The following is a 24,334-nucleotide window of genomic DNA, read 5'->3' on the forward strand; positions in this document are numbered from 1 at the left end:
TAATAACAGTGCTAATACTGCAAACTGAGGTTCTTAACCCTGAGTTACCTATTGTTAACGAGTAGAACTCAGATCTAACTGTCATGGAAAAGGTTTAGATTTCACATTGTTGAAAATGGAGTTGAGGCGTGCCGTGGTGGCTTAGGGGTGACCCATGTTTGGAGGCCTTGAGTCCTCGACGCGGACCTGGCAATGTTTGCCGCATGTTTTCTCCCCTCTGCTTCCCCCTTTTCTGTCAGCCTACTTTCATATAAGGGACACTAGAGCCCACAAAAGACCCCTGGAGGGGTACAAAAAAAAAAGAAAATGGAGTTGAAAGATTATGTCTAGCTTTAACTGGTTTAGCAACAGTGCTAATGTTAAAGTCAAACCAGCTTGCATGTGCTGAGGCATGTGCTTGCTAATAATCAACAAGTAAAAGCTTCACGTTACTTTGTCAACCTGGGTTCACACTGTGCAATCATTGGCCATCTTAGTCAAAATCTTTCATTGTAAGTTCTCTTCATACAAGATATTGTGATATTAAAACATCTCAGTATTTCTCAATGAAGTGACTTCTGTCTTGCAAGCACTAACCAGATGTAGTCAGAATGACTGTCTGATAAAGTTGTGATAGAAAATGCCACAGCTACTCATAAAGCATCTTTTTGGCAACATTTTGGCTTTCCAGTAGGAACGATAAATGGCAACAGAGTGAAAGACAAGACACACAATATGTAAGCACAGATAGTTGTTCAGACACTGAAGGATACAAGACACATTGCTGTTAAAAACAATGGTTGCATGTCTAGAGGTACATTGAGTTTGTAGCAAAATTGTTAAAAAGGTTTTTTAGCATAGTAAATTTGATCTTTAAAATTTTCTTGAAAGTAATATTAAAATCCCATCCCATCTCATTCTGATGAAGTCAATAACTAGTCTTGTCTTGTGAGTTTTAAGTATCGTTACATCCCTACTGACCCGACCAAAGACTAAAATTAGGCAGTGTTACGAATTATCAGGAAACATTTTTGTGGCCGCAAGGTTGTCGGTGCCTGTCGCGGCGGCAACCCTCGAACCCGTTGGTGGACACCTTCGGTGAGGGATGCCGTCAGGCTGAAGAAGGAGTCCTATCGAGCCTTTTTGGCCTGTGGGACTCCGGAAGCAGCTGATGGGTACCGGCGGGCGAAGCGGCATGCGGCTCGGGCGGTTGCTGAGGCAAAAACTCGGGCGTGGGAGGAGTTTGGAGAGGCCATGGAGAAAGACTTCCGCACGGCTTCGAGGCGATTCTGGTCCACCATCCGGCGTCTCGGGGGGGGAAGCGGTGCAGCACCAACACCGTTTATAGTGGGGATGGTGTGCTGCTGACCTCTACTTGGGACGTTGTGGGCCGGTGGGCAGAGTACTTCGAAGACCTCCTCAATCCCACCAACATGCCTTCCACTGAGGAAGCGGAGCCTGGGGACTCTGGGTTGGGCTCTCCAATCTCTGGGGGCGAGGTCGCCGAGGTGGTTAAAAAGCTCCTCGGTGGCAAGGCCCCGGGGGTGGATGAGATCCGCCCGGAGTTCCTTAAGGCTCTGGATGTTGTAGGGTTGTGTTGGTTGACGCGACTCTGCAATATCGCATGGACATCGGGGGCAGTTCCCCTGGATTGGCAGACTGGGGTGGTGGTCCCCCTGTTCAAAAAGGGGGACCGGAGGGTGTGCTCCAATTATAGAGGGGTCACACTCTTAAGCCTCCCTGGCAAGGTCTATTCAGGGGTCCTGGAGAGGAGGGTCCGTCGGATAGTCGAACCTCGGATTCAGGAAGAGCAGTGTGGTTTTCGTCCTGGTCGTGGAACACTGGACCAGCTCTACACCCTCAGCAGGGTCCTGGAGGGTGCATGGGAGTTCGCCCAACCAGTCTACATGTGTTTTGTGGACTTGGAGAAGGCGTTCGACCATGTCCCTCGGGGAGCCCTGTGGGGGGTTCTCCGGGAGTATGGGGTACCGGGCCCTTTGATACGGGCTGTCAGGTCCCTGTATGACCGGTGTCAGAGTCTGGTCCGCATTGCCGGCAGTAAGTCGGGCTCGTTTCCAGTGAGAGTTGGACTCCGCCAGGGCTGCCCTTTGTCACCGATTCTGTTCATCACTTTCGTGGACAGAATTTCTAGGCGCAGCCAAGGTGTTGAGGGGATCCGATTTGGTGGCCTTAGGATCTCATCTCTGCTTTTCACAGACGATGTGGTCCTTTTGGCTTCATCAGATCGTGATCTGCAGCTCTCGCTGGATCGGTTCGCAGCCGAGTGTGAAGCGGCCGGGATGGGGATCAGTGCCTCCAAATCCGAGGCCATGGTCTTGAGCCGGAAAAGGGTAGAGTGCCTTCTCCGGGTCAGGGGGGGTGTCCTGCCCCAAGTGGAGGAGTTTAAGTATCTCGGGATCTTGTTCACGAATGGGGGAAGAAGGGAGCGGGAGATCGACAGGCGGATTGGCGCAGCGTCTGCTGTCAAGCGGGCGCTGTACCGGTCCGTCGTGGTGAAGAGAGAGCTGAGCCAAAAAGCGAAGCTCTCGATTTACCGGTCGATCTACGTTCCCACCCTCATCTATGGTCATGAGCTTTGGGTCATGACCGAAAGAACGAGATCGCGGATACAAGCGGCCGAAATGGGTTTTCTCCGTAGGGTGGCTGGGCTCTCCCTTAGAGATAGGGTGAGAAGCTCAGTCATCCGGGAGGGACTCAGAGTAGAGCCGCTGCTCCTTCACATCGAGAGGAGCCAGTTGAGGTGGCTTGGGCATCTGGTCAGGATGCCTCCTGGACGCCTCCCTGGTGAGGTGTTCCGGGCACGTCCCACCGGGAGGAGGCCCCGGGGAAGACCCAGGACACGCTGGAGGGACTATGTCTCTCGGCTGGCCTGGGAACGCCTCGGGATTCCCCCGGAGGAGCTGGAAGAAGTGGCTGGGGAGAGGGAAGTCTGGGCCTCCCTTCTGAAGCTGCTACCCCCGCGACCCGACCTCGGATAAGCGGAAGAAGATGGATGGATGGATGGATGGATGGCATTTTTGCAGTGAGACAGCTACTAAACCAGATATCTGATTTATTTTTCTTCTTTTGCCTAGACAAGAGTGTTTCTGCCACTGTCTTTTTTACTTCCTTCTCTCCCTTTTACCAACCTCTGCCAATAAGAAGTTTATTAACATCTGTAACTTTTGTAACAAATTACTGATGCACAGCATCTACTGGGTTTTAGAATAGTTTTTAAAAGATAAGCAACGTTAGCTAGCTTTGCGACTGCAGCAATATTAAAGACATCCTTGCTAGTAAGTTGAGCTGCTTCTCACTACTGAGCTGTTGTCAGTGAAAGTATCTTATCTGCTCTTACTCAGATGTTCAAAACAGTTTTTTGAGCAAATGGGGTTTTTTTGTTGTGTTTTTTTTACTTCAAGTTAATTAACAAAATTTTCTGACTAATATTATCTGCTTTGTTTAATACTGGCGGTAAGCCTATCACAGGCTAGTTGATTTAGGCTTTTTGATTACATTCAGCCTTTGGAGTTTTTAAAATCAATAAGAAATTAACCAATTATGTTGAGTTAATACACTTTAGAAAGTGTGGACTTGTACTTATTAGAATTAGTTTAGCTTTTAAACGTACATAATTTGTCTTCAAATATTTTGAGTCAAAGATGACATCTTATTGGTTGAATTACAGCTGTTTTAAGTTTGCAGTTTTAATAGTAACTCTGCTTATTTGTTTTCGTCAAGTTTTCTAAATGTTTTAGAATTTTGTTTAGCTTACAGATGTATCTGCTGAGGCGTTACGGTTCTCAAACATGTCATAACTCAGCGGTATAATGAGTACAGGGTAGGACAGAGAATGACAATGCTCTCTGATCCCTGAATGTCACTTTGGTCTAAATGCAACACACAGTTTTATAGATAGGATCATGCATTTGGCCGCATGCAGTGACATTTGACAGATACAACTGAGGGGGGGGGGAAATGAAACCCATCTATCTGGGTGTTTAGGTTTCCACTGACTTAAATCTTTTTAAAAATCTGATTTCTTGGTAAGTGATGACCTTTAGTGAAAAGCTCTGTCAAGTGGCAATTCATGCCCAGGCACCCAAAGAGCTTTAGAGCAATAACCAGAGAACCACAGCTTGGGAACCATCAGCCCTCGCAGCTCATCAAGCCAGGCGCTTGTATAATCTAATTTGATTTTAATGCTTCTCCGAAGGAGATTGTGCTCTTATTACTGTGTAATGATGCTGTTGTCAAGATCCAGTGGCGATGTCTAATATCACACCCATGTTAACTACTTCTGTGACACTCATCTCAGCATTGTCTCACTCCAAGATGGCTTCTGCTGTACACTTATGACTTTGTTTTTCTTTCTGTTGCATTTGGCTTCATGACTGACAGAAACAAAAGCTTTTTTGCACAGCTCCCTTCCTTATTACCTCTGCCTGATGTGGTACTTTTTTCGTATTCAGTACAGTAGATAGAGCATAACGATGAAGGTCTTATCTGAGATGAGGAGAATTTCAAGTTGCTCTCACTCGGGGGCAGCAAATGGAAAAGTGACAAGCCTGGTGCACTTGTCTATTTTACTTATTCTGGCGCCTCTGTTTCATATTCCGCCTCGCACCGCAGGGTTATTTTCCTCCAGGGTTCAGGAGGCCACGCTCCTTCATTTCTTCAGAAAATTGTTTCGCAGGATTTCAATCTTTGGTGGCTAGATATGACAAAACACAGTATCAAGAACACTTATGTATCTTATCTACCATTTTTTCTAGGTATAAATAAAAGATCAGTATAAATTTAAGTCAAGTGGCCTCCAATACACATGTGAGAGATGAGCATATGAAGAACTATGAACCTTGGGACAGCCTCACTGTACATTTTTATTGCCTGCTCAAAATTACCTTGGAACAGATTTTTTTCCCCCATCATTTGTCATTCTTGGAAAAAAATGAGTCTTTACGTGAGAACACTAAATGTCATCTTTAAACGTAAATAAAAAGCTACAATGTAAGTAACTATCGATTAACTAATGAAATTTTGATGCTAGAAAATCATTTGCCCAGTCAGAGGTGCATCTCAAAAAATGAGTAAAGTAGAGCAGCATTTCAGGAAATTATTTGTGTTCATTTTGATAATTATGGCTTCCTGCTACACAGCGAGACCATTATTTTAAAGTTCAGACAAAATGAACATAGCACAGGACCAACGTCTTTAAATCTGTAATGTTTAAAGATCCATCTTTAAATACATTTGGTCCTTTGTTTTTCTTCCACTCAATTTTTCATAAATTTGCTTGGATATGTTTAAAGATCCATCTTTAAATACATTTGGTCCTTTGTTTTTCTTCCACTCAATTTTTCATAAATTTGCTTGGATACAGCACTCTTCTTCAGCAGTAACCTTTGGTGGCTTACCAACAATAACACCAATCACTCTGTGTGCAATTAATGTCTATACTATGAATTTTACTAAAGAAATTGAATTACTGAAAAAAAAAAAACATTTTATTGATATTCTAATTCATTGAGATGGACCTTAAGGGACTTTGCCCCAGATAGATCACTGCAGACAATATACTGCCAAAGTACCAGAAATATTCATGTTCTGTGATTATTTACCTCTCTTTATAAATTATGAAAAGAAAGAAATCAGCAACAAATACTTGGACAAAAAGAAATGCATTGTGCTAAATCTTCGTGGAAAGATTAACAGCTTTAAAATCTAATTTTTTTCTTTAAACATAAGAAGAATACAGTACAGCAATCTTTTGTTATATACCATACATCACATGATGATGCACATACAAGCAGACTATGTATACTGAACAGCATCCCAGCAGTGTGACAAAATCTAAACATTGTCCTATTGATGTCCCATTTTTCCCCCCTTTCTGTTCGGCTCTTGTCAGAGGTCAACCTCAAACAGCATGCGGTGGAATCAGGCGTTACTGTTGGGTGTCACATTGATGCATTACAAGGCCCAGGAGGTCACGTCTCAGTAAACATACATTATCAAAACCCATAGAAGATGTGGGATGTTGACCCCCACAAACACTTTACACGGCGTAGTCAGGAGGAGAGAAAAAGAGGTCACATGACGGCAGAGAGCAACTTTGTTTGGAGCAATGACTTTTCTCGTCACAAATCAAGAGGGTCAAGCAATCAAGACTGGTCAGGCTCTATGTCAAGCAGCATTATGTCACACTGTCTGAAATAATCAATGAGCAAAAATAAAATAATCACAAGTTAAAATTGGCCTGGTAATGAAAACAGGCTGTTAAACTATGGGGGAGCATCTGGATAAATAGAAGACTGGACGGCACATTGAAAAGATACTTTAAACTAGTTTATGTTATTTGGATTGTTAAGAGTGCACAATAAATTATTCTTTCAACCCAAATTCTAGCATTATGTTGCTGGAGCAGAAGGTTTAAAGTTTTAACCCAAAAGTTTGTGAAATGTTGTGATTCAGCTTGCTAAATAAGAGGCTAAATGAGCCTCATCGTTCTTGACAAGCAGACATTTTCAACTATGTAATGACCTGTGCAGACTTTATAGGACCTCTTCAACAGGGTGGAAGTCTGAAATGTTAAAATGGCACATTTATGTTTCAAGCTTGAGGAATCTGCTTTTTAAAAATCATGAAGAATTTTAATAAAGGGGAAAAGCAAAAACACCAAGCAACCTGTAAATTTTGTCCACTGACCGGATTAACGACAAGAGCCGGACGACATTTTAATTACAGCGGCCACAACGACAAGCAAGTAGCAATGCTACATGCACGAAACCCAGTTTCAACACTATGCAGATAAATAATAAGACGTAAATGATAAACATATAGCATAAAAACACACAGCAAGGCTAGTGCAACACTACTTTAGCCATGGCTAACAGCTTGTGCCTTCATTTCTGCTCTTTTTGGCGTTTCGGAATCGCCGCTCTAAGTGGAAACTCACTAAACCAGCAGCCGACAAAAGGAAAAATAAGGCTAATTTCATCAAGCCAAAAACATAAATCCCGTCTGACCTTCGGTGTTTGTGTTAGAGAATATCAACTTGGCTCCAGTAATCTGTTGTCCTTGTGTTATCGCCGTAACCAACACTATTCCAATTAGCCCCTTGTTTTAGCAACTTTAGCATTTGCTATACTTACGGTCTGAAACAGCGCAGAAAACTAACGTCATTGTTCATAATTTCTCCTTCTGTTCGTTGATTGGCCCGGACAAAAATCAACCTGAGATATTCTGAGTCAGGTGGTGAAAACCCAGATTGTGTTTGAAGCCAGAATTTTGTCCCGGCTAGGATTCTATTGGCTCTGATGAAATTTGCGTGTTTACATGGACTAAAAACGTTCAAATGCTGAATAATTTACTGATATGTCCAAGATACGTGTTTTTAGGACACATATCTTTGATATATCAGAGTATCAGATGCTTTTTAACAGCATGATACTGGTACTCTACTTGCCTTTCATCAGAGGATCATATAAAAAGGATTTGTTTTTAAATATGACAAATCTATTTGTCATATTTTGTTTTCTAAATTTGGCATGCAACTAGTGTGTAGCATGAAGTTTTGTTTTTGGTCATATCAAAACTGGTTTGTTTACAACTGGATGTTGCCACTGACGCAAACCAGGAAGATGATAAGACGTGGTAGGAAGATGATGTCACCACGTGTTTTTTAATGACTTGTCTGTGAAGAAACTTAAGTGTCATTTTGATTTAGTTTCTTGTTTAATGGAAACACCAAGAGCAAGACCTTTGAGGTGGACACCAACAATACTTTTAGTGCTTTTGGATATGTATTAACCTAACAGTTTTAAGTTTAAAATTGTCAATTTATCAAAGCACAACCTGAACCAGGTGTTGTAATCAGGAACCAGTTCTCACAGGTTTTTCTCAAAAGTTTATTGTGTGTAATTTCTACAGCACATGAATTTATACATCAATAGTCCAATAAAAACAGGCAGGTAATATTGCCTATTAAAATGTTTCATTTTATTGACAAAAAAAACAAAAACATATAAAATAGGCACTTAGGAGAAGAGTACAGTTGTAACAAGCCTATTTTCCTTGCTTTTAGTGATAAATACATAATGTTCTGCATGTGCATTGGGTCAACAGTACCATATCTGTGTAAAAACATATTTCCACCTACAGGCTGCCAAATATCCCAGTAAGCACTGTAAACAACAAGTCCAGCTATAAAAGACAATTGGCTATAAATATGTCATAAATAACATTTTTCTCGCAAAATACTTCATGCTTTGTACTATTTCCTGCTTACTGAAACAAAACGCCAAAAGTTCGGTTTATCACAAATAAAATAAGACCAAATGACAATGACCAAAAACATAAAATTAAACTTTGAAAATAACATATCTGGCATAATCCTTTGCTCTATTATTTTATATAGACAACTTGTTACTTCTGCTACAATTTTAAAAGCTGTTTTTAGCATCAAGGAGTTCAGCAGGTTTTAAGAGCTTGATTATTATTGTATCTTTGTAACTCGAAGGATATTTACTTGTAAACTGACTTATTTAATTCCCTCAAACAAACCCTGTTCCAGTGTACCATGCTGAAATCACCACCCTGCTATTTTATTCCACTTCCATAGCAGAAATATCCTGCTCATCATCAGATTTCTCAGAAGGCGAGTCATGTGGCTCTGAGCTGTTTTGGCTGTCCGGTGCAGAACCAGGCTCGGTGGTTGTTACTGTGCCTGGCTCCTGGGCATCACTTCCAAGCGGGACATCAGCAAGCTTGGCTTTTCCTGAGAATTAGACAAATGCTTCATTTTACATGTGAATGTGTCCCAAACAAGTATATAAAAAAAGGAAAAAGAGCAAAACAGATACAACAGATTAATATTGCTAATATTCCTATCACATTATCTGTCTTAAGGCCCCCAAATACTTGGGTGTACTTCTCTCAGCGGAGGTACCCACATGCTGAAAGGAGACATACGAGCACAGGTACATTTTTACAATGGTGTACTCCAAGTTGCACAGTAAACCCCCTAGTAAGAAACTGTATTCATATCATATTGTTTTGTAAGCACCACCGAGCTGATGAGGTTGAGAATCGGCGCAACCAGTCTGCCAGATTGCTACTTTGTACTGCAACAGATGTATGGCGGCTGCCCTGGTGGAGAAGAACTGGGGTTAAAGGTCCAGCTAGCTCTGCGAACTTCAGAAAATGAAGGAATTTGTCACGAGAAATGTAGGAAATCGGTACGCTCAATTATGAAATTTCAACTGTCTGCGAAATTTCGGACAGTTGTGTGTGTGTGTGTGGAAGCTTTATGGTTTCAAAAGCGTGCAAAACCACAGCTTTATGAAAATAATATTCCAGCATTGCCTATCTATACACCTGAAAACAGCAGATTTCATTTACAATTTGTAGGTCAGCTTTGAGCTTTTATTTAAGAAGGGTCAGAGTTTTAGTCAGGACTCACTTTTGTTGACCCAAACTCTGGGACTCTAACCAAAAACAAAAAAATCAGATTTTTTTTCTAAATACCTGAAAGAGGCTGATCCCCTCCACCAGTAGCAGATGATGACGAGGCTGCATCGCCTGCTGGCATCTTTAGTTCAGCAGCGAGCTCAGGGAGTCTGGGAGCCTGAGGTCTGGTCTTTCTCGCAGGGTTCAAGAAGTAACAATATGCACATCGGAAGGCTGAAACGACACAAATAAAAGTGCCATATATCTAGTTAATGCATACACTCTAATACACTGCCAAAGAGACAGATTAATCTAAATAAATTTTAACCAACGACAAAATTTGACTCAGATGCATAAACATTTCAGACTGATGCGACTTTGTGCATTCAATCGTGTTCTGTTTTCGCTTACAGGAGCTTGTAGCAGAGGAGGCATTTAAGAGCCGTGTGATATACTGTGCTGCCAAACGCTAGAGGGCAAATGAAGGCCCGGCTTCTGATTGAGACTGATAAACAGTGCTGTGATTCTCCAAGTCTTACCGATGTATTCAAATTCTTCTTTTAATGCCATGCCGTTATGGGAGAGACATTGCTGGCAGATGAGAGCATACCTACAAGAGAGCAAAGGCAATTCTGTGAAAATGGCAATGTTGTACAAGATTGGGAGAACGTGAAGGGAATTGCTAATGAATACAATGATTGCATTAAATGTTGCTCCTTTAAGGTCTGTACGGTCAACATTTGGAAAAAAAAAACATTATTAATATATAAAAACTACAATCACTGAGTTTTCAAAACTGCATGTCAGCTTCACCATCTTTCCATCAACTCGAATCAGGAAACATGAGGAAGTTTTGTAAATACTTTTACCAAACGTATTTTATTCAAAAGAAAACAAGCAATTTTTAGTATGTTTAAGTACATATTGCGCACCTGTTCTGAGGGCCGTCTCCGACAAGATACTCAATGACTCTGTCCATCGCACCCCTTTCCCTTGGGAGTACAGATCTGACCAGTGGTGGACCTGGGGGGTGCATCCCTGATTAAAAAAAAAAAAAAGTTTGTTAAATATAGTCTTATCTTAACTACTAACCTAAATGTAGAATAACCTCTCAGAGAAACGGCATGTTGCACAAACCTTTGACTGATTTCCCAAAAACCAGCATCTTTTCCCTTAATGATGCCACACCTGATCTCACTAGGAAAACATGTTGTGAACCCCTGCTATGTTGGTGGGTAGTAATTAATATAATTCAACATCAAGAGCAATCATAGGAAGATGACTGGTCATTTCTATGAGACTTGGCAGAGTCTCAGTGTCCTGCTGCTTATTAATTTACCAACATATGGAAACTCTGTGGTGACTCTTTGTATCAAATTGCTTTTCACTTTCAATTTTCAACAGACGCAGGTGATAACATGAAGTCATGTAAGCCATTTGTGAGGTGTTCCCGATGCCAAAAGCAATTTCACCAGGAATTATAAGGCACTTAGTGAGAACCCCACCACCACTGCCCACAGAAGAAATGCAGATCTGGTTAATTAATCATACTTAATGTTATCCAGTATTGTGCATACCTCAGTTGGCATTCCACTTGGCAATTACAAAATGCAACGTCCTTTACTTCAAAAACATCTCTTTAACCATTTATCCTTTTTCTAATGCAGAGTAGTGATTTCATAGATTTCTATTAAATATATAAATCTAAACTAAGAAGCTCTGTAGCATGCTGGTGAGACATTTTTCTTTGTAAGTTGCCAACAGTCATTTTTATCTTGTGATCAACATTATATTATTGCCTTGCAGAAGTGTTAGTACCCCTCGATTTTTACAACATTGTGTTACAACCTCAAAATTTAAATCTCAATAATATGCATTAAGCGGCAAAGAAACAAAACAGAGGATACCTGAAATTGAACAAAAAAAAGACATGATTTAAAGTTTTCACAAATAATCTAAAAAGTGTGGTGTGCATTTGTGTTAAATGGTTGGCACACCAGGGACATAGAGATGGAGAGAAGGGTTGCATGTATAGACAACCCATGAAAAATTTATAATAAAAAATATATTGTTTCAATCTAGTTCTGAAATATTCACAAGAAAACAAAGAATTACAATCTCATCCCTAATTTGCACAATTTCATTGTAGCTCTGTCTGCAGGTCGAGGTCCCTCCCCCGAGGTCCTTGCAAAATAATAAATATTTTGCAGCCTCTAACATGTTCTCTCCCAGGATTGCACTGGATGTAGTTCCCTGTACCTGCTGGACAATAACATTGCCACAGCATCATGCTGCCACCACTACAAAACACAGTGCAGCGCAAGTTTTCTGAAAAAAGGTAACCAATCAGCAGATGAAGGCATGGGGCTGAAAAACTTAGCAGTAACGTTTGGAGTAAAGCGCACATATAGGAGCATTACTGGTAATGTTGTTAATAAATGCTGTGAAGATCAGATGTCTGGGCATCTCACCATCCATAGGGTTTTCTGCCACACAGAACTTTGCATAAGCCATAAAGTCAAATATTACCCCTTCTGATTAGAGCAAATGTTTGCTCTGTTCTCTACATATTTGCTGCGTCTCCTGTAAGACTCGTGGCAAACTGCAAACAAGACTACTCAAGGCTCTCTTTCTGTGTTGATCTAACACAACCCCCCGCCCTCCCAAGAAAAAACATTGCAGTTTGTTTTTGCCACATCCCTAAATGTAAAACTTACTTGCAAGGCACTACATGCAATTTCAGGTACTGACCATATGCCTTTTCTTATTTCATAGTAACACCCTATTTTAAGAAAGGTTGAATCGTTTTAAAAGACATTTGAATACAACATTTATGCAATTATCTTTTACAGCTACTGCATTACATACCACAACCTTGGCGAAAACACAAACCACAGAGCTTTGAGCAACTGGGGACACAAAGCCGGGGATGAGTAAATCATACCTTAATCGACCACATTATGATCTGGTCCCCTTGTGTGCAGGTAACTCACCGACTCCTGGAACAGGTGTTCCCGGGGTCATGGGCCTCCTCATCAAACTCTGCTGAGCAGCGACTGCTGACAGGCCCCTCTCTGGGGGTCCACCTGGAGCAGAATGGGAAGCTCGGCCAGGATAGCTGGGCCCAGAGGCGAGAGGAGGGCGGGCAGCAGAACCGTTTGCAGGATTCGGCGCCACCAGTGACATGTTTGGAGTGACAATCCGCTGACGGAGCTCTAACAAAGAAAGATTGCAGACAATATAACAGTAGGCAATCCTGGATTTAAAATAGCATCTGAAGTGGCATCTTCCAGCCAGTAAAGACTAATTCATACCTTGTCCTGTTTTGGGAGTCAGCTGGGGTCCAACTGGAGTGGATTCAAGTTCCTTTACACAAACGGCAAGATAATAGAAGAACATGATTTAACAGGAGGTAATTAGTTTAATGGACAAGCTATTTGAGAAAAAAAAAATCCTGACAACTCACATTTTTTTTCTTAGACTCAGGATCAAACCTTTCTAAAATCATTTTGGCATTCTTATACGTCTCAGTTTCCATAACTTCCTCAAGCTTGGAAAGAAAAAACAACAACAAATATTAAAAACACATGAAAACACAAGCAGACTGCACTAAATAATTCCTCACGTATTAATCTGACAGTACACCAGTGTTTTAGTAATCGTTTGATCAATACAACGCAAGCAGATTGAATTCATTGCAACAGTTACTCCCTTCAAAACTATATTCTAAATAAAATATTGAACACTTGTGCATGTTTGCATTTAATATGAAGAATAATTGGATTCACTACTTCGATAATGGGGAGTGTGAAAATTCATCAGCCCTAATTATTGAAAGTTATTAGAACTTGACAGAGGATGACAAGCAATTTATCAGATTTATCTCCTTTCTCTATTAAATGCCATTAATTAAAGTGACATTAGTGGATTGGCTCGTTGGGTTAACAAACTCAAACTGTCTGCATAAATTCTACATGAGCTAAAGTTGCAAAATGCCCTGACCTACATTAAGAGCCAGGATAAAAACACCAACAATTCCATCAAATGGTTAAGAATAACAATTTGGACTAAAACTTAAAGAAAATAAGATCACTTACAATTTTCCTTTTTTGTTCTTTAAGATCTTCCAGTTTGTCATCTGAAAAACCAAAATATTGAAATTGCAATCTTTGTAACAAAATACTTCAAAGAATAGTTATGCGTAGAAATGAGGTAGGATCTTACTATTTCTTTCAGTTCTTCGTGAAAAAATAACGACAAGTGCCTTGCGAAGTAGCCACACTCTGAAATTCGGATTTCAAAAAGAGTTACTCGGCTTTGTCATGTTTAGGTTTCAGTGAACTTTCCATCAGTTCTGTTGTATACTTACAAAGCTGGGAATACTAAAAAGAGTAGAATCAATACGAGTCGTCCCATTAACTGTTCAGGCATGTACCACAAATACACAACAACGAGTGTGACCAAATACAGCAAACATGAGTACAGCAGCATTCCTCCGACCCATTTCTTTAACTGCTTTTGATACTTTTCACTGTAATCTTCAAGAGTCTGGATTTCCTGCAATGAAACAAAATATTTCAAATTCTATTTGATCATCAATATGATTTTACCCATCTTAATTTTGATACATCTTAATTCAAAAACATGCCCAACAATGTAAATGTGTCAATCTTACACAGCATTTGAAACTAAAAATATTTATGGTGACATAAAAGTTCATCTAAATGATGCTTGGTATATTCAGATATATGTTTAGATCAAATTCGAGATACACAATTGTGGGGAAGCCTGTAACTTGGCAGCAGCAGACACTCATCCACACCTTCGACAAGCTACACATTTGTTTTCTAAAGAAGATTGTTGTTCAAGTTGGTATGTCAAAGAATAATAATTGAGTGAAAGAAGAAAAAAAACATTGTGGAAAAAGGTGAACCACCAAAAAGAACAACAATCCTGCCTTTTCAAGAGTTTGGGGAAGATTCACAGGCTGAGTACTTGAGCTGAGTATGTACAATATGTAATGTTCCAATTTTCCAAAAAAAAAAAAAAAAAAGAAGATTTGTTTAGGTTTTCATTACCTGTAAGCAATACATATCAAAACTAACAGAAAAATGCTTGAAATAAAACACTGTTCATGATCAATATAATACAAATTGTACTGAAATAAAATAATCTTTTAAATGTATTAGAATTTAATGAGATCCAACTCCATCCCTACCCGATTGTCTGGCATAGGAGTCAAGATTCAAAGGTCACTGTATTACACAGAAGCAGTAATGCAAATACCACATAACAAGGGAACGTCCAATCAGAAAATAATTAGGACAAAAAAAAATAATTACCAACCAATTACATTTTAAAGTTAAACTACTAATTAATATTCTGATTCTCTAAATGGAAAATGTAAGCCCTGCTTCAAAGTGCTGACCAGGCTAGCTAAAAATAGCCAGTGGACAGAATAGGTCCCCCTCCTGATCCCTGGCATGTCACTGGAACATGTGTGTCTGTCACTCTAGGCAACAAATGAGCAGATCTCATTTTCAGTTTTACTATACAGTAGATCCTGCAAGATTATCCTTTCTTGTGCTGTAAACCAGCAGATAAAAAACTATATTCTGACAGAATTACAAGGGAAGACACAAATAGGTCTAATTCCCATCGCTTCACAACCTAAATACCACTCGACATCTTTCCGACGTGCAGACCTCTTGTGAATACTACTCCAAGAACACAAGCTGAAAATAGCCCAACGGTGGCTTGGTTTCAATACAGCAATGAAGCTCAGTCACTCAGCAAATCAATCAAAAATGTTGCCTGTGTTTTCAGTTCTTTGGTATTAAAAACTGACTGAATGCAGCAGCTTTGAAATCCTATACAAGAGTTTTATAACCTGGAAAAAAAAATTACATGAAATAATTTCACTAAATTGTAAATAAATGTAAAGATGCTGATAAAATTAAAAATATACTGATATTAATAAATCATTTTCCCCATTATATTCAGAAATAACTTCCCTTTCAGTTAACTTTACCTTTTCAAGTCTTTCCAAAGTTTCCACAGTGGAAGGTTTAGCCTGAAAGACAAAGAAATTCAACAGAGTAACTTATTTTCTGAAACAAAAGTCAATTTCCTTGCAAATAGCTTCTTTGTCATTTTCTTTGTCACCTTTGCTTGTTCAATACTTTAAAAAGTCTCAGTACATTACATTATTCAGGTTTAATGCAAAAGGGAAACAAGAGAACTTTGTCATATGCCCTGGTTACATGATAAATCTACATACCGGTAAAGACTTTCAAATGCAATATTAGATGGTTGCAATCAAGTTGAGTGTTAATCAACCAATACTCAGCACTCTGGAGGACACATAGAGAAGTGATATGCAGACTCTGTTGTGCCTAAAAATGCATAATTTTAAAAACATGAAGTTTCAAAGTTTCTGTAAACTGTGGAAATGATGATTGGAAACGTTTTTACTTTAGTTCTGATCAGAAACTAGGAGAATAAACTGGAGAATTCTCAAAACAAGAATAGCATGGGAGGATTTGTAGATTTATTCCTGTTTTTTGTGCTGCCAGATTTAATATAACTAATAAGCCCAAATTACTCTGCTGGTAATAACACCCATGCTTCCTTGTGGGAAGGCCACTAACACACTTCTTACCTAAATGACCAAATAAACTGATGTTGTGCTTCACTGACAACACTTTCCCACACGGATATTGCAAAATGTTTGGTAGCAAACCACTCATAAACTGGGCTACATTTGTTAGTTGGAATTGGGTGTCCATTGATTCCCTACAACTTAAGCAAAAAACTAACTTTATGATTCATGTTTTGCTCCCCAAGAAGAACCAAAGCGTACAATCTGTGTTGATTTTGCAACCGTCTAATCTAGAAACATAACTAGGAATACAAACCCTCCATCGTGAAATTGCAGACCCCATGCTTCTCCTCTTCTTAGGATCCTTCTCTGTCACTGGTTTTATATCTCCACCTGGGGACAGCAGTGGTTATCACTGAAACCCAAAACTAATTTTAAGTCAGCTCCCCCCCTTTTTGAGGAACTGAAACATTTGACATTGCTTCATCTTCGTGTGTTTCTTCCATGAAACACACGAAACACTCCGTGTGAGGCAGTTTACCAACTTTACCAAGCAAATTAAACACGTTAATACTTTTTGGCATGGCTTCAGCAGAGGACGTGGTGCCCCTTGCTAACTCCTATTAGCAAATCTTTACCACCGTAGCTCTGTTTTCGATGGCATTGGCAACAAAAGACAGATATTTAACGCTTTGTGTATGTTTGAACGTGGATGTTACAGCAATATGTTACTAAAACAACGTCACAAACGCCAACACACACGCTCAATTATTACCCGCAAGCGCTGTTGTTACTCTGGCTAACTTTTGGATAGCCGCTAGCTAGCAGTAATGCCCCCGTCTACAGCGGCAATCAAAACAACTATCAAGCTTAAGTTTCTACAGAGGTTGACGTTAAATCGGTGACAAAAGTAGCTTTTTTCTATACGGGTACACACGGCGAAGTTACCTTAGCAGTCGAGAAGCCCAGTTTCAGTAGCCTACAACGAAACAGCAGCCCGTCTTGTCTTCACTCCGAGTTAACATGAGGGGAGTGTCTTCCAGAGAGCAGAGCAGAGGAACAAGACAAACAAGGTTCACTTCTCTACCCTGGGCGACTCTTTATGCTTTAGTCGTTTAAGTAGAACCACAAGGCTCAAATCCACATGACTGATAACTAAATTGTGGATAGTTATTCTGGTTATATACCTAATTGATTCCGGAACCTTCCTGTTTGTCAACAGGGCCGTGCAAACGTTTTAAGGATATGTGGGCGCCCAAAGTTTGAGAAGGAACCACACAAAGTAAAGCAAAAGATGCTAAAAACAGAGGTGGGTGGTAAGTAAGTAGATACATTTACTGAGTTGTGTTTACTAGAGTAACTTGGGAGAGGGGGAGATACTTTTAGGAGTTGGTTTACAGCACTGTATCTTTTACTTGGGTAATGTTATTATAAAGTATTGCTACTCTATGGAAAAAATATTGTCTCATTATAATCAGACTTTTTTTTTAGAAAATGAATTTATAATACTGATTTGTTTTTTTTTTAATCTTGTGCAATGATGCATGTGATATTTTATCCCTTTAACTCCAAAACTCAGAAAATTAATGGCTTTATTAGTGAGGCCCAGTAGTAGGCAAGAAATTTGGGAATACCAAAATAGCAATTCTCTTTTCTAACACGCAACATCCTTAATTCTAACAGATCCAATTGTTTATTGCAGAAGCCAACTGGATCTGTTACACACACACACACACATACACACAAAAAAGGGTTTTTAATCTGAGTATGTAATGTTTTGCATAATCTCTTTTTGCCAACAGGACAGCCCCTTAGTCTTTAACTATATCATTGAGGTTTGAGCATAAAGAGGAAGATCTTTGAGAAATTCTCTTTGCAAAACCCTTCTAAAAATTTTAGTCCACTTTATTCAGTTTACCATTTAGGCCTGTGGGTCAAAATGCTCACACACAAAACCTTATTTTGTATGTGGTGAACCATTTCTTTGTTAAATTGACCTTTATGGTTTGGATCATATGGCAAAACCTATGGCACGGCTGAAAGACCCAATGACATCTTTCTTTTTCAATCTCCTCATATTTCAAAGAATTAATTGATGCTACTCTAATAACGCCCTTTGGAAAAGAAATAGTCCACAAAATAATAGATCTTCTACCTTGCTTAACAGCCAACATGGGGTACTTTTCTCTTTCATTCTTTGTTTAAAGTCAAACCCACCTGAGTGCTCCAGTGAAACTCAATCTGATTTTACTAAGCCCTTATCCACTTATACCTATGAGTAACGATTGAGTGGAAAAAGCCCCTTTTTCAATACCTACTTTGCTGGGGTTCTAAGCATGCTAAGTGGGGCTGAAAATGTCAGAAGACTGCCATTCACTTATTAGCTAGATGTGGAGTCGGTTGTCTCACAAAAGCAACTTGGGTACAAGAATTGTTTCTTTCATTTGTAAAAACTCACAACAGCGACAATTTAAAGCTTTAAGGAATTGACAATACTGAAAACAAAACTGTGGTCCAACGACAAGGTGCACATGTTTTATGCTTGGTGCATTGTATTGCATATGTCATGTTTCTTTTCAGACTCACTGGCTGCCCAGCTGTGACTACAACATCACATAGAGTTCCAGGTATTGAGATAAATAAATAATTCAATAAATGGGTTTTCCACCCCACTGGCAAATTGTACCCAAACTAAAAGATGGATTTTTCAGTAGGAGATCTTTTGTGAGATTATGCAGCTGCAATAAAGGATGAATTTATTCAGATTTGTACACATATTTACTGGGGTTTTCTAAGAGTGAGAAAAGTTATATACTGTTTATGAAATGATGGTGCAATATCTGATTGTATTTTAATGGTAACTTTAACTACTAATTTAGACAATGTTATCTGGTTCAGTTTATTTTAGATAATTCTTCTTTCAGCTAGTTTACAATCTGGAGCATCAAGATTATTTCAGCATCTGTGTCAGATTTAATGACATTCTGTTCAGAATTGGTGTGCCACTTTACTCAGTTAGCCTTCTGATGGTGTTAGAAGAAAATTTGGGGAAACACCAAACTTATTAACATTTATTGTAGACTGACCCTTGGTAGCTATAAAAAAAAAGGGGATGCAGCTATTATCCAGCAGATGTGGAGATAAATCGGCCTTTTGGTGAAGTAATAGATCAACAACCTAACATTATCATTTTTAAAGCCATCTTATGCCTTTTTAGCTGTGCAGCTAAAAAGCACCAGATGGTGCATTGACGTTTTTCATTGATTTAATTTTCACAAGTGTTAGAGGCACATTGTTTGTAGAGAAAACTGTAAATAAACACATCCCCATTAGTGAGGCAGTCCAAGAATGTGTTTAGTTAAAAAGATAGTCGGGCATCCTATTCAACCAGGCATCCTTGTAAGGACTGAGAAGGCTCATAGTAAAAAAACACTCTGCAGTGGTTAGTGAGTGGGACCAGTAACAAATAAGATGTATATAAACAACTAACAGGAGTTTTGTGAACACAATTCAAGCCAGCCTTTTAGATGGTTTTTATGTAATGTTGTCATAGGAAAGACGAGTGCAAAATGTATCTTCAGTGACGTGATTAAATGGTCCCAACAAAATGTGACTATGCTGTTTTGTATGTTTGCCCAGTTAGTGTACTGTGGTTACTCACCAAAATCTGATGATAATCAAGGTATTTCAAAGATCTGATACAAGAACTGATTTAATCCATGCCCTCTTCACGTTTTCCCAGTTATAACTAATATAAAACCAACCAAGCTTCTTAGAAGAATGTTGTTGTTTTTTTAGCCAAATGTACTGATGAAGCAGACATCCTGTGCCATAAGGGTTTCTCATTCTAACTTATCAGTGTGCTGTTTGTGTGTTTAACCTGTTTTCCACCATCATCAACAAGACCCAGTGGATTTTTAAACCTTATCATGTACATGTATGAAAATGTCATGTTTTGTAATGTGAAAAGCCGAAAACAAATGAACAAATCTGTCACAGAATGAATGAAAAGTAAATGTTTAAATCATTTGTAAATTTGTACAATTTAAGTCTGTCTTGCAACATAATTGAGGAAAGCGGTAAACAATCTAGCAGGAAAAGCAGAAACAAAAGACAAAACCCATTTTATGGTATAAGAAGAAATTACAAGGGAAGGCTGCAAGGTTTGCTAATTAAATCTATGTGATTTACTACCATTGTAAACTGTGACCCCATCTAAGAAAATACATTTTAGGAAGTGTCATGATTTCATTGTCTTGAAGAAATAATATCAGCAATGACCTTAGAGGATATTGTAAAGGTACCCATTGATTTGAGCAAGTGTTTTGAGTTTTTTTTCTCCAAACAATTGACAGTTGTTCTAGTGTGAAAAAGGATTAAGTTTATAGCTTTCAAGACAACCAGTTGTTACAAGATTGACGGTTCACTGTGTAATGCTTGACAAATAGTAAAAAAGCAACAAGTTAGAAACCATGGGCTTCAGTTAATATGCTGAAGGTTGGTTTGGTTTGGAGAACTTTCCAGGATAATAGATGTAGAGGATTGATGGATTAAACTGTGACTTTTGTGATTTTCTTCAGTGAGCCAGTCTCAATCTTTTGTCCTTCAATTCTTATCAGAACAGCGAGGTTTTGAAAACACACAGATCAGATCTAAAGCCTTAAAAAAACATTTTGAAAAGTCTCAATTAAATATGCGGAAAAGATTTGATCTGATGAGCTTATATGCATATGTGTAAACAGAAGATGGTGTCGGGGCTTATTGTAGGCTTGCAAAGTTGCATCCAAGGACATTTGCACTACTGGAGCGATGTTCTTTGGACATTGCTCCAACCAATGTCCAAACCAATGAGCACAAAACCATTGTGCTCAGTTGGTTTTCTTCCAGCTGAGCACAATGCCCAGCTGGAAGAAAACCAACAGATTGGAGGCATCTTAAGGTCACTTAGATGACCCTGAACACTTCTGAATGCATACTGTGAATTATGACATGCAGCATTTTAATTTTACAATGTAGCAGCAATGAAAAAAATGACAGAACTGGATGCAATCAAGACAATGAAATGATTGAATAAAACGAGTTGACATTACTTTTGGGCCATTTTTACTTCTACAATCTCCAGCAAGCATCCTTTGACCAATAGTCAGGTATAACTTCTTCATATCAGTATCAGAGATTTGATTAGTAAGTCACTTGGGTCCCAATCTTCATTAACAGAAATTAGCATTTTAATAAGGAATTTCTTATGTAGGAAAATAAATGAATTTTGCATTGAGTTCCTGAATTATTTAGATAACTATTTGGTTATTTGCTTTAAAAAAAAAAAAATTGTTTATTGTTAAAAATGTGGAGTCGTAAAATATTTTTGATACACTGAAAGTATAGCTCCAATTTATATTACCACCTTAAATAAATCCAGGCGGAATGAGCCATTGAAGTAAAAACTCATAAACCAATAAACAGCAATTTCCAAAATAATTGAGAACATGTTTCCATACATATGCATGAAAAAGGCATTTTCCATACCACCGGCTCATATGCACAGCGTAATTGATTGAGGGAATGACCTGCTGTATTAAATGTTATTTCAAAACCATCAAAACGCTACAAAATTGCAAATTGCCCAGCTTGTATCAGAATTAATACCTCATTCATCATCATTATGAGCTGATAAGTTAATTTAACCATTTCATTCTGTCTTAATGAGCTATAGTTGAATTAATGTCATGTAATATATGAAAGTAACATTTGAACAGAGGCAATGATTTGAGACAAACAGAGCAGAGACTGCTTTAGATGCATAATAGTGACATGGATCTCTGCAGGCTGTACATAGTCCATAGTGCACAACACAAAAGCAGAGCATTCTACAACATAAATTATGTTTTTATGTATAAATTGCAATGGAATAATCATGTAATTACATAGCTGTGCAAATGAATTTGCACCAGTTAAGCCGTCACAATTTTAACCATTTAATCACTGCGACTACAAATTTCAGTTAATGTTTTTTTTTTCAATAGGTCAAAGCAAACTAGTGCATAATTATGAAATGGAAGAAAAATCCTAAGATTTTCAAAAGCTTTTTTTTATGAATAATAAGTGTGACATGCATTTGTACTTACCACCTTTTAACTCTGATACCCCTAAATAAAATCCAGTGTGAGAAGCCTTTAGAAGTCACCAAGTCATGTAGTAAATAAAATCCAAATTTTTGTAGCTAAATCGCTATATAAATACATCTAGGCAGAGAACTGCTTGGCGAACTAACAGCATCATAAAAATTAAGGAACACACTAAACAGTTCAGGAATATTAGTTGTGAAGATGTTTGAAGCAGAATGTTTTGATCACATCTGAAAATGAAGAGTGTGGTACAAGTGTAAACTTAAAAGGTCCGAGGTTAAGAGGCGTTTAGCTCTGGAGGACCTGTAGATATCCAAAGCTTAGGTGGAAGTATCTGTCGACAGAACAACTCTGATATGAGCTCTACAAATCTGGAGTAACAAAAAGGCCATTTCCTAGGAAATCCCTAAGAACTGTGGTTTCAAGTTTACTTTAGGCACCTAGGTCAAACATGGGGAAGAGATTTTCTGGTCACATAAGACGAAATGGAAACTTTTTGGCATTTGTACAAGATGCTATGTGTGGTTGGACGACTAACTGCACATCTGCTGAAAACACAATGGCCACTCTGAAACATGGTGGTGGCTGCATCATGATGTGGGACTCTTGTCTTTAACAGGAGCACGAAAACTGATGGGAAGATTGTTGAAGCTAAATACAGTCCAAGAAAAAATAAATCCAGTGAAGTCTGCAGAAGACTTTAGACTGTGGCAGAGGTTCTCCTTCAGGAACCCTAAACATACAGAACTACAATGAAATGGTTCAGATTGCTGCATATTCACGTGGTAGAATGGACCAGTCAATGTCCCAACATAAATTCACTTTAGAGTTGGTGGCAAGGCTTAAAATGTGATTTTCACAGTTTGACTGATCTTGAGCTATTTTGAAAATAAAAAAACCCTATATATATATATGTGTGTGTGTGTGTGTCTGTCTGTGTGTGTGTGTGTGTGTGTGTTTGGCAAGAAAAACATTATGTTTTCCTTCTACTTATCAATGATCTGCTACTGTATGTTGGTCCACATAAAGTCTCATTAAAATACTTTGACATATTTGGGTGTAACTGCACAAGATGTAAAAAAAAAAAAAAAGAACACTGTGAGAGTTGAATACTTTGAATACTATCCAGGATACTGCATAATAAATAATGATGTACTTTTCTCATCCCCAGTAAGCAGCCAGTCCCTCCTCTGTTGAGCGATTTGACCGTGCATGTGTGCTCTGTGCTGTCTTCCAGTTCCACCTTAAACGCGTTTTGGCCCCGCTTGCTCCCTGTAGTTTAGCGTTTTTTTTTTTGTTTTTTTTTGTCCTCCCTGCAGCAGCTGTCACCCTGCATTACTCGCAGTCAGCTAAATGAAACATTATTCTAAACATATGCATCGTAATCAGTCCGGTCACACTTACAAGAACACGCGTTAATAAGGCAATCAATCACTCTGGAACAAGCGAGTTGTTCTGTAACAGCTCATAAACAGTGTGTAATGAAGAATTGGAGGTTGGCATGACACGGCGCTGATCAGATAATCAATGTCAAAGATGCGATGAATGTCAGTAAATGCAGTTTTCATGTCGTTTCTATAAAATCCACCAATTTACCACAAGCAGTTCAATTACCCTGAAAATACAGTCAATTAAACGTTGTTGGGGGACGAGGCGGTGATTGGACAGCAAGGTGCAGGATCATCGATCTTTGCATTTCTATCTCGCTGCTGGACGTTTAATTTGGTTTTTCTATTAGCACCAAAATAAAGAAAATATAAAATATATTAAACAAGCCAAAGATTTATGTTCTTGTCAAAAACCATTCAGTAAGGGTGACAGACAGTCTTCTACATTATCATGAGGTGTTTTTTTCTCTCTCTTACTGTCGCGCACATTGGATAGAAAACTCATCATGTTATTGTGGGCAGTGTTTTTCTGGCCTCTGTCTTTTCCCCTTTGCACCCTCCATCTATCTCGTTCCAACCCTCTGTTTAGTAAAGAGCAAGCAAACCTGGTGATATATCACAGCCCCTAATCCTATTTCTTTTAATGGGGACGTTCAAAAAAGCAACTTATCTTAAAGTCCCCCGGGGACAACTCATGGTGTTGGCTATATTTTTAAACCAAGTGCAATTAACGACAGTATCAGCTTGTATCATTTAGAGGTAATGTAAAAATAATGGTAAATTATAGGGCC

General features: G+C 38.9%; 1 protein-coding gene across 1 annotated transcript; it reads right to left on the minus strand.

Moving 5' to 3' along the window:
- Positions 1–7,953: 7,953 nt before the first annotated feature.
- lnpa (limb and neural patterns a) lies at positions 7,954–17,207 on the minus strand. Its single transcript, XM_028023803.1, has 13 exons — positions 16,979–17,207; positions 16,347–16,423; positions 15,461–15,502; positions 13,799–13,986; positions 13,654–13,712; positions 13,527–13,567; positions 12,896–12,979; positions 12,744–12,795; positions 12,423–12,644; positions 10,362–10,467; positions 9,969–10,039; positions 9,508–9,663; positions 7,954–8,758 (listed from the first exon to the last, which is right to left on the minus strand). Exons 2-13 carry the CDS (start codon positions 16,371–16,373, stop codon positions 8,586–8,588), a joined length of 1,221 nt encoding a protein of 406 aa, XP_027879604.1. The 5' UTR covers positions 16,374–16,423; positions 16,979–17,207; the 3' UTR covers positions 7,954–8,585.
- Positions 17,208–24,334: the final 7,127 nt, after the last annotated feature.

The sequence above is a fragment of the Xiphophorus couchianus genome, chromosome 7 (assembly GCF_001444195.1).
Source record: "Xiphophorus couchianus chromosome 7, X_couchianus-1.0, whole genome shotgun sequence".
Lineage (NCBI taxonomy): Eukaryota > Metazoa > Chordata > Actinopteri > Cyprinodontiformes > Poeciliidae > Xiphophorus > Xiphophorus couchianus.